Source organism: Wasmannia auropunctata, unplaced genomic scaffold (assembly GCF_000956235.1).
Source record: "Wasmannia auropunctata unplaced genomic scaffold, wasmannia.A_1.0 LD336099.1, whole genome shotgun sequence".
Taxonomy (NCBI): domain Eukaryota; kingdom Metazoa; phylum Arthropoda; class Insecta; order Hymenoptera; family Formicidae; genus Wasmannia; species Wasmannia auropunctata.
In genome coordinates this window covers 980,511-989,889 of record NW_012026791.1, presented here as the reverse complement: position 1 = coordinate 989,889, position 9,379 = coordinate 980,511, and the positions used below count along the sequence as shown (strand labels likewise).

At 39.9% G+C, this 9,379-nt stretch overlaps 3 protein-coding genes across 10 annotated transcripts in view; 2 read left to right on the top strand and 1 right to left on the bottom strand.

Moving 5' to 3' along the window:
• The first annotated feature begins 465 nt into the window (after positions 1–465).
• Positions 466–2,740, top strand: LOC105462415 (protein D2-like). 3 transcript variants are annotated; one of them, XM_011708983.1, is made up of 3 exons: positions 466–690; positions 1,271–1,504; positions 2,272–2,740. In XM_011708983.1, exons 2-3 carry the CDS (start codon positions 1,309–1,311, stop codon positions 2,622–2,624), a joined length of 549 nt encoding a protein of 182 aa, XP_011707285.1. In that variant the 5' UTR covers positions 466–690; positions 1,271–1,308; the 3' UTR covers positions 2,625–2,740. The 3 variants fall into 3 exon arrangements, with proteins under 3 accessions (XP_011707285.1, XP_011707284.1, XP_011707283.1); XM_011708982.1 differs by lacking the exon at positions 466–690 and adding an exon at positions 699–810; XM_011708981.1 differs by lacking the exon at positions 466–690 and adding an exon at positions 910–1,035.
• Positions 2,741–3,454: 714 nt separating this feature from the next.
• Positions 3,455–5,288, top strand: LOC105462414 (protein D2-like). 2 transcript variants are annotated; one of them, XM_011708979.1, is made up of 5 exons: positions 3,455–3,584; positions 3,721–3,836; positions 4,102–4,222; positions 4,677–4,890; positions 4,972–5,288. In XM_011708979.1, exons 1-5 carry the CDS (start codon positions 3,566–3,568, stop codon positions 5,108–5,110), a joined length of 609 nt encoding a protein of 202 aa, XP_011707281.1. In that variant the 5' UTR covers positions 3,455–3,565; the 3' UTR covers positions 5,111–5,288. The 2 variants fall into 2 exon arrangements, with proteins under 2 accessions (XP_011707281.1, XP_011707282.1); XM_011708980.1 differs by having other exon boundaries at positions 3,464–3,584; positions 3,727–3,836.
• Positions 5,289–5,415: 127 nt separating this feature from the next.
• LOC105462409 (alpha-1,6-mannosyl-glycoprotein 2-beta-N-acetylglucosaminyltransferase) overlaps positions 5,416–9,379 on the bottom strand; it is a 56,239-nt gene continuing 52,275 nt past the window's right edge. For 4 of the 5 annotated variants that reach the window (XM_011708972.1, XM_011708968.1, XM_011708971.1 and 1 more), the window contains exons 8-9: positions 7,590–7,840; positions 5,416–6,947 (exon numbers count right to left, since the gene is read on the bottom strand). In XM_011708972.1, coding sequence (XP_011707274.1) covers positions 6,719–6,947; positions 7,590–7,840 — 480 coding nt within the window. In that variant the 3' untranslated portion in view covers positions 5,416–6,718. The remainder of the gene's footprint in view (positions 6,948–7,589; positions 7,841–9,379) is intronic. The other variant, XM_011708970.1, reaches the window with a different exon arrangement.

Sequence of the window (9,379 nt, the reverse complement as noted above, 5' to 3'; positions counted from 1 at the left end):
TCGTCCACTTTACTACGATCTATTCATTCAACAAATAAATAATAAATTAATACTATAATAAAACTATTAATCTCACTTATTTTATAAGTTCACTAATATTATTTTATAAAATCGCAGAATAATAAAAAAAAACCGACTAGAAAACACGATCTACTTTCTCTCTCAAAATTTTGTCAGAAGCCTCAAGTTGCGAATCGCTCGAAAATCTTAAGTTTTTCAAATACAAATACATTTTTTCCCCCTGAGGATAATCGCGTTTTCGTATTCTATAATTAATTGACAAGAGATCGTTTTTATTTTAGATTAACATATTAAAGCCTGGACGACAGATTTGGCGAAAGAAATTCGATCGTAATCGAAGCGTTTTATCTTCCAAAGTAAAAAAAATCTTCGTTCTATCTGATATTCCGTTGTTTATCACGATCGGCACGCTTGACGCTCGTTTTTTCTCTTTTATAGATTACATATATATACACCCCGCTGTTCCGTGGCGCAGTTCAATTCAGATTTCAGCATTCGCGGAGAGTTAATGCTCGACTTGCACGTGCATTATTCGGCATCACTCATCTCATCGGAGTGTCAACACTAACATACGTCAAGAAGTCACGCACGAGAAGTCACCGGCTAATCGGCGGCCGATAACGAGCGGTTACATAAATCGCTATCGTCGGCGAGGACGACGAAGAAGGGGTAAGCGCGGGGTTCCAGCACGTTCCACCGGTTCGTCCTCCGTCCGGTCCTCCGTTTGCCCGAGTCGTCATAAGTCTTGTACCGGCGTACCGGTCATGTCTGTTTGCCTTCTCGCCTCGAGTAATGTACCTCTGCAATTAAGCTTACAATTAGCGTGGATTACATGCGCGCGCGCGCGCGCGACGCAACCGGTTTTATGCGATTATCGAGAACGGGCTGCGAGAGAACGAGATTTTTCCCGTCACTCGCTCGCGAACCGCCTGATCCGCCGCGAACGGTCGACACTCGCCTCACGGACGGACGATATGCCGCGTCACGGAATCTGCCTCGCGATTCTCTGTTTGGGTATCCGAAACGCGCGCCCCGATTACCGCTCGATTCCCGGCGAAAGGGCGCTTGCTGGCGCAACCGACCGACGTTTCGATTGTTGACAAGAGCTTGATACACGCATCGGTTGCGTGCCAATCAGTGTCCGTTGTGCCACCAAGTGTCCTCGATTTTTTTTTTCGCTCTGTCATTCGGTTGCCCTCCTCTCTTTGACGTACGATAGAACTAACGGAAGTAATTACTTCGCTCGCAGGAATCACATCAGCGGTAGGAACACGTCTGCTGTCATCCATGGCACAGGCTCTGAAGACCCACGAGGTTATTCCAGACGTGGTGAACAAGGTGCCGGCCAACGTCCTGAATGTGACCTATCCCAATAATCTCGTCGTCGAGATCGGCAAGGTGCTCACTCCGACCCAGGTCAAGGATCAGCCTAACGTTCAGTGGAGTGGAGAAGCAAATGCGTTGTACACCCTATGCATGACCGGTTTGTAGCCTGTCTCTCATCAAAAACTAGAGCGAAAGCAGTGTATAATGTTTTTATTTCTTTTTGAGAAATTACATTGATTTATTTCTTTTAATCGTACTGGAGCTATTTATGTCTTTGAAGTATCTTTGCAATTTTTTATTTCTTTTTGAGAAATTATATTGATTTATTTCTTTTAATCCTACTGGAGCTATTTATGTCTCTGAAGTATCTTTGCAATTTTTTATTTCTTTTTGAGAAATTACATTGATTTATTTCTTTTAATCGTACTGGAGCTATTTATGTCTCTGAAGTATCTTTGCAATGCATTTTTAAAAGTCTGCAAAATTTGTGATTTTGATTTTTTATTTTGTTCTACAAGCGTTATAATAAAAGATGTTGTTATTTTAAAGAAAGCATGAGAGGAAGAAGACATTTCGACAAAAATAACACTAACGTTTAAGGTAAACGTACCAGTGGCTGAACATGTATCTATATCTGAACACGTACACAAAATTTATTAATCTCAAATACTTTTTTTATTATAATATCAAAATTTAATTGTAAAAATATTTAAAGATTACAATTAAATTATAATATTATGAAAAAAATCATTTAAAAATAAATTTTTTTTGTACTTGTTCAGCTATAGATACACGTTCAGCCACTGGTACGTTTACCTTAAAATTAAATTCAAAGTAACTCTCGCTTTACTCTCGCTCTGAGTTCTTCAATAGCAAATAGATAAGTCATATGACTTTGTATCTTATACCGTGTTCTCTAAACAGATCCTGACGCTCCAAGCAGACAGAATCCCAAATTCCGTGAATGGCATCACTGGCTGGTAGGCAATATTCCCGGATCAGACGTCTCTAAAGGAGAGGTTCTGTCTCAGTACATCGGCTCCGGACCGCCGCAGGGTACAGGTCTCCACCGATACGTTTTCCTGTTGTACAAACAGCCTGGCAAGCTCACTTTCGACGAGAAACGCTTGACCAACCGGAGTGGCAACAATCGCGGCAAGTTCTCCATTAAGAGCTTCGCGAAGAAATATAAACTCGGCGATCCGATCGCCGGCAATATGTATCAGGCGGAGTTTGATGATTACGTTCCGATTCTCTATAAGCAGCTCGAGGGTTAATTTTGTGTACAATGAATACAATAATATATGTAATATTTTCGATAGCACACATGTTTATACATAATGTATATGCAACCGTTTGTTGAATAAATATGCATCAAGAATTTTTCAATTAATATCTGTGCCTATTGTAGTTAGAAAAGTAATAAATAAGTCTTTCAATTTCAAGCATAATTTACTTATAAATTTAAAAAATTAAACTGTTACACAAAACTAAGAAATAAGTCTTTCGATTTCAAGCATAATTTATTTATAAATTTAAAAAATTAAACTTACACAAAACTAACAAATAAGTCTTTCAATTTCAAGCATAATTTACTTATAAATTCAAAAAATTAAACTGTTACACAAAACTAGAAAATAAGTCTTTCAATTTCAAGCATAATTTACTTATAAATTTAAAAAATTAAAATGTTACACAAAACTAACAAATAAGTCTTTCAATTTCAAGCATAATTTACTTATAAATTTAAAAAATTAAACTGTTACACAAAACTAGGAAATAAGTCTTTCAATTTCAAGCATAATGTACTTGTAAATTTAAAAAACTAAACTGTTACACAAACTAAAATGAAAGAACAAATAATATGAACAAAACTTTGGTAGCGATTGAAAGTTTATATCGACGTTAAAGTATTACATGAAAATTAATATTAAATCATTTTTCCTTATCTGCATCAAATTAAAGATATATATCTTCATATTATCGTATGAATTAATCTTGTGATCTATTCTATGATATAACAAATTTTCCCAGGAAAAATCTCGACCACAAACGTTCTGTGCTGTATGTGTCACTAATAAATACACGATATTAGAAAGGCCGGCAGGACTGGCCTTAACACGCGAGTAGGTGGGGATACATCTAGCAACAAAATCCCATCGCTTACCAGTCTCGCTGTTAATATCGCTGTTGCAGCTTGTTGGGAACATCATCGAAAATGAAGTATTTGATATCAGGTTTGTTAGTTTTGCTATTTTATATTATTTTGATAGAAAAAAATCGCAATATTTATAAGTCATCTTGGTGTTTCAATTAATAATACTTTGATCTTTTTTATACAATTTTTATCATGTAATAATATTTCATGTATAGCTTTAGGAATTCTTTTCTGCGCCATCAGTTTTTCATTAGGCGATGTGGAATCGGAATTTAAAAAGGCGAAAATCGAGCCCGACATTATAGACAAAGCACCAATCGAAAAGATCGAGGTACGTATTTGCAAAAATATTCACAATGACATTTTTATTGTATAGCTAAGACATTGTCAAGTAAACGGGTATTTCCTATATTTCTATTGAGAAAAATGATATTTATTCTAATATATAATATATAAATATGCCAAGACTTTTTTTCTAAATGTGCTTGCAAATGTATTTGCTTCATTATTCGATATGAACTGTGAGAAATGTAATCATTTTGTCTTACAACATAATGTGTAGCACAGCTATCTATAAATGATTTTGTATTGCATAGGTAAAATACGGTGAGAAAGTAGTCGATTTGGGAACCGAACTGACGCCGACTCAAGCTCACGAGATACCAGAAATACACTACAAACACGAAGGCGGAGTTCTGTACACGCTCGTCTTGACGGGTGAGACTTGAAATGATTACGTCTGAATTCATTAATTGTAAAAAAAAAATATATATATATATGCACTTGCAAGGATAAATTCCAAGGCGAAAAATCAAAAGCAACTCAAATGCGAATCGATTTCTTTACGTATACTTTTTGTAAATCGCGAGGCAAACAAATACACAAAAGACGCGCTATCCTCGATGAGTTCAACTTTCACCGTCTCGGAAACCAGTTTTCTCCACCGCCACACTACTTGGCGACGCGCAGATTCTCTGGCATGTTAATTGTCAAGCTAAGCCTTATATAAAGTATGCTAATGCTAAAGAATCGTTGCAACGCGCGCGAACGTTAGAACTTACAATTAGTACACTTCCGACTTGTACGTTTCCAATCGTTTCGCAATTACTTTCATAGGTTTCTTTTTCGCAAAAATTCTTACATATCTCAACAGGAGTATATCTCATTGTAGATCCTGACGTGCCGAGGAGGGGAGGATACAACCGAGAGTTCCGACACTGGCTCGTGGGAAATATACCGGAGGAGAACATAGCCAAAGGCGAAGTCCTGGCGGAGTACGTCGGTCCTGCGCCGCCGAAGAACACCGGAAAACATCGCTACGTGTTTCTCCTTTATAAACAAAATCAGGGCGCAATTACCTTCGACGAGAGAAGATTGAGCACTTGGTAAGCAAACGCATAGCTGACGGCGCGGCGTGCGTCGCACAGGAGATATTTGATAACACGTTTTATCTCACCTGATTATAGGGATGGAAGTCAACGGAAAAGGTTCTCCATAAAGAAGTTTGCGGAAAAATACAACCTGGAGGGTCCGATCGCCGGTAACTTTATGGTGGCGGAATACGACGACAATGTGCCTGCTTATCATAAGCGTTTGAACCTCTAATCAACCGGCATTAAATTCCTTTTAAATCTAAACACAAATTTCATACGTAATTTTAAATCCTGCTACTACTCGCATATATAAACTCTATCGGAATTATATTATACGAAGAGTGTCGCGCAAATTTGTGCCATTATTTAATACAAGAAAATCAAAAATAAAATCATAACGGACTTATTTATACCTGATCTTTATTCGAACCTCTTTGTGACAAGTACTATCATATTTTTTATATGCATTTCTGCAAAAATATAATTATAAACGGTAGAAATAAGTGAAGTAATTATTTACCAGCAGATATAAAGGCCTTATTCAAGAGATTCTGTTTATTTTTCGTTGCTGTTGTTTTATTGTTATAAATATAAAAGGTACATGAGACATTCATTACGTTCGTATCCCCGAGGTCGTTACATGACGTTACTGCGCCTTTGAGGGCGTATCACTAGTAGTACGTGTGAATCCTTAATTTTTAACGAGCTTATCACCTACGTTCGATTATTAAATATCTGCGGTTTTTAACGTTATACACATTGACTAGAATATAATGAGCGCAATTCGTAATTGAGAATTACGAATACTGATAAGATATCACGCCGCCTCCAGCCACGTAAATACCTTAAAAAGAGCAGAAGCTAAGTCGGGAAGCAGAAAGTTAAATTCCATCATGAAATTACAGAGAAGTACAGAGTGCAGCCTTTCTTCCTCTTGTGTATTCGCCTTTACGGCGACATGGAAATTAAATACGTACATGTTGCCGTTCCCGCTGTCTCGTAGGCCTTTAGAATATCGATAATATATGTTTCAATCTAATCGAACACTTCCCTCGTACTCCCTTTCGCCGTCCTCGAGAATACTCGTCCCTCAAGCGAGTGCGCGCGTTACGTTACTTCAAAACAAAATTAAATAAACGCGATGCCTTATCGTTAATGCTTTTTTTTTATCACACTATGTTTGTGGACAGCGCGACGTCGAAGAAACATAAATCTTCTCGTCGATGCTGAATAAATAAATCTTGTCAATATTATAAAATGACGCGCTTCAACCGAATACCTTTTTCCGCGATATATATTTTTCATTGATTCACTCTCTTGCGACTGCACAGCTTACGGTGTCTTCATTGTTTTTTTTACAGTACAACGGGCACATAACTTATCAGATCGGCAAACTAAAATATATACTACAAAAAAAAAAACTTCTTTCAGAATAGCACCAATTTGAGCTCACTGTTGAATCGACCGATGTTTTCCTCTCGTCCGTTGAATGTGCAATATTACGTCTTGTCTCGAAGAAACGTCTATAAGTATATTCCTACTTGCGCAAGAAATATCCCATCCGTGGCAGTGACAGCGGTCTTGCAATCGCCTTTGATCGTGATTGGCAGCGACAATAATGCGTTCAGTGCAATCCGAAACACCAGACTCGATGATGGAGACTCTCCTTGTATCATCCATTACTGAACATCCTTAAAACATCCTCGTTGATCATACTTTTGGATTATCGTGATTAAATTGCTCGTAATAGATAGCTATTATTCCGATACGACCGGTACCGGAAACCGGCAGTTTGTATCACGATCTATGCATTAGAATCAATCATTATCAACAACAGTTTTCAAGGCAAAACCAGATCTGGATATACGGTCATGTTCCAGCAAAGTTGATGATCCCGAACGTCTCCCCATCCGCCGTTACCCTTGCGAAGTTTCGTCTTCTTCGCCGTTCCGGCGATTGTTAACGTTAACTGCGAGGGGAACAGGTGATTGCGCGCCGCATTCAGGACGTTCTGGACCTTCGCTATCACCGCCGTCGATTCGCAGTTATTCTTCTTATGATGCACCCCACTGTAAAAGTAAAAACGATCAATTAGGAATGATAATCTTAACATCGTGTTAGCGAATGATAAAAGAGAGAGAGAGAGAGAGAGATGTGGAGGGTGTCACAGGATAACACACTGAGAAAAAAAATTGGTTGAAAAACGCAAAATTTGTTTCATCTTACCAAAATATTTAGTCCGATACATGTAACTAAACGTTACTACGATGATACAAAATAATTTGTTACTATTATAAACAAAATACTTTTTTAACTAAACTATTTTGTTTCAACAAAAATTTATCGTATTTAACTCAACCGTTCGATTAAAAATACACACTATTTATTATCCCCATCAGCATCGTTTAGTGAGTTTGATACTTGGAATTTGAACAATTATATTACTTGGATAACAAAATAGCATGCAAATAAATACTATTAGTATTTCGAACAAAATAATTAAAAAGAGTTGGTTTAGTTCATTCTTGATTAAACAATTTGGATAGATGACGTGAATGAATTATACTTTTTTTTTTGTGCAACTAAAGAATTGTTAAATCAATCACTCGATCAAACAACTATGTACAAATTTAGTTCGTACAATCAATTTTTTTTCTCAGCGCAGTTTAATTCTCGTTTATAAGCAAAATAAGCGAAGGACTGATACTCACCATTCTCCGATATGGAAGACTCGCGGAGCTCTCATCGTCATCGTGATCAGACCGGATTCGGCGCGGGGCGCTATCCCGGCGCCACGACTGGACGGCAGACACGTTTGCGCGATGTACTGCAGACTCCAGTCCCAGTTGTAATCGTCGTACGAGCAAAACTGGGCCGCGCATTTTCGTAGCTTGTTCCACGTGACACGATTGAACGCCATGCCCATGTTGTGCTTGCTAGATATCCATGGAGTAACTTCCGCCTGTCCCAACAGAACGACAGGTCGTCATTAACGAGCTCACGGTGCACAAAATTTCGCAATTTCTTTTACTTCACGTCTCTTGCATCACGGTAAAAAAAATCTACTGGGGGGGAAGTCTAACATCCGGATATTACGTGTCTATAACTAAAGCGAACAGTTGAGACAAAGTCAGAATTTCAGTCGTAAATATCTCCTATTATACTTCTTCCGGACTCTGAGAACTGCCATTTGTTCTTGCCAAAGACACACAACTCGTGTGACTTCGGTCATGCGTGCGAAGACACTTCTCGTACTTCGCTCGCAGTAACGACCGGGCTGATTGTATTATGACTTTGTATCGTGCATGTGACGGTAATAGATGCTCGGAACGTGCACTACTGCCTGGAGGGGGAAATGGAAATTCGTCTACAGAGGTGTGTTTCTATACCTATTGCGTTTGGCATGGTAAAGAATATGCTAAAGTTGAACGTTGAATTGAACACAAACGTTCACAAAGTTCAAGTGTCTAAAATTCGCTACTCCGTCTCTACGGAATTTAAAATTGCACGCTTTCCCGGACCTCTAATTCAACGTCAAGCAGCCACCAATCGATCGCCATGCAACGCGTCCCTTGCTGGCTGGATTGATGCGAGCCGGCGGAAGCGAGCCGTGCAAAATTTGGCAATGTACAAAGTTTATCGAGAGGGAAGAGATGGGCGGGGGGGGAGTAAAGGGGGACGACTACGCTTGCATTTTCCTAATATACGGCGGAAGGCGAAGCAAAAGGAAAAAAAAAGTAAAAGAAGAGGAGGGTCTGGTGCGAGGCCACAGGCGAGTAGAAAGAATCAAAGTATGACGGCAGGACGGTTTGTTGCTGCTACTCGGACGAGGGATTCGACGGATTTGGAGAACCTTCTGATAGTGGTTGTAGAGGCTGGGCAGGAGTTGGAAGGCCCACCCGGGCGCCGCTTGCATCGTGTTCGCGTTCTGATAGTAGGCAGGCACGCCGCCGACGCCGACGCCCCTGACGCCGCCGCCGGTACTCCTGTTACCGATGCCGGCGGCGTAACCACCGGCGCTACCAACGCCGTCGCCACCACCGCCGGTGACGGTGACGATGCCGCCGAGCCCGTTGCCGATCTGCCGCCTCTGCACCATCGTCGCCTCCTGCCGCTTTAATCCACGCAGCAGCTCCTTCTGCAGAGCGCTATCGACGCCGAGGAACTAACGGATCGGGCGTGCGTGAAACATCGACACAGAGACATACTAATGGTGAACATATGATATGAACGTCGGATACGTTTGACGCCGTAAACGGTGCGACGGTGCGCAAACGACACGATATTTCCGCCTTCGAAGATTTCTGCGTGTCGAATCGGAGAGAAAGAGAAAAAAAAAATTACGCTGTGTGTGTGTGAGAGAGAAACAAAAATGTCTTGTTTGAAAGCGAGGGATCGCGGTTTCGTTGGGGTATATGGTGTAACGCTCGCGCTAATTTTGCCAGATACTCTGTCACGCTACAAGCACCAGCAACGACGTACTCGTGCGCCAGTGAGAAAA

Excerpts from the sequence above, each read along its gene's own strand:
- LOC105462415 (XM_011708981.1), top strand. The coding sequence starts at position 996 with ATGCCGCGTCACGGAATCTGCCTCGCGATTCTCTGTTTGG. Across the intron at positions 1,036-1,270 it reads CCTCGCGATTCTCTGTTTGG|GAATCACATCAGCGGTAGGA; the intron begins GTATCCGAAACG and ends CTTCGCTCGCAG. Across the intron at positions 1,505-2,271 it reads GTACACCCTATGCATGACCG|ATCCTGACGCTCCAAGCAGA; the intron begins GTTTGTAGCCTG and ends TTCTCTAAACAG.
- LOC105462414 (XM_011708979.1), top strand. Across the intron at positions 3,837-4,101 it reads CACCAATCGAAAAGATCGAG|GTAAAATACGGTGAGAAAGT; the intron begins GTACGTATTTGC and ends TGTATTGCATAG. Across the intron at positions 4,891-4,971 it reads GAGAGAAGATTGAGCACTTG|GGATGGAAGTCAACGGAAAA; the intron begins GTAAGCAAACGC and ends ACCTGATTATAG.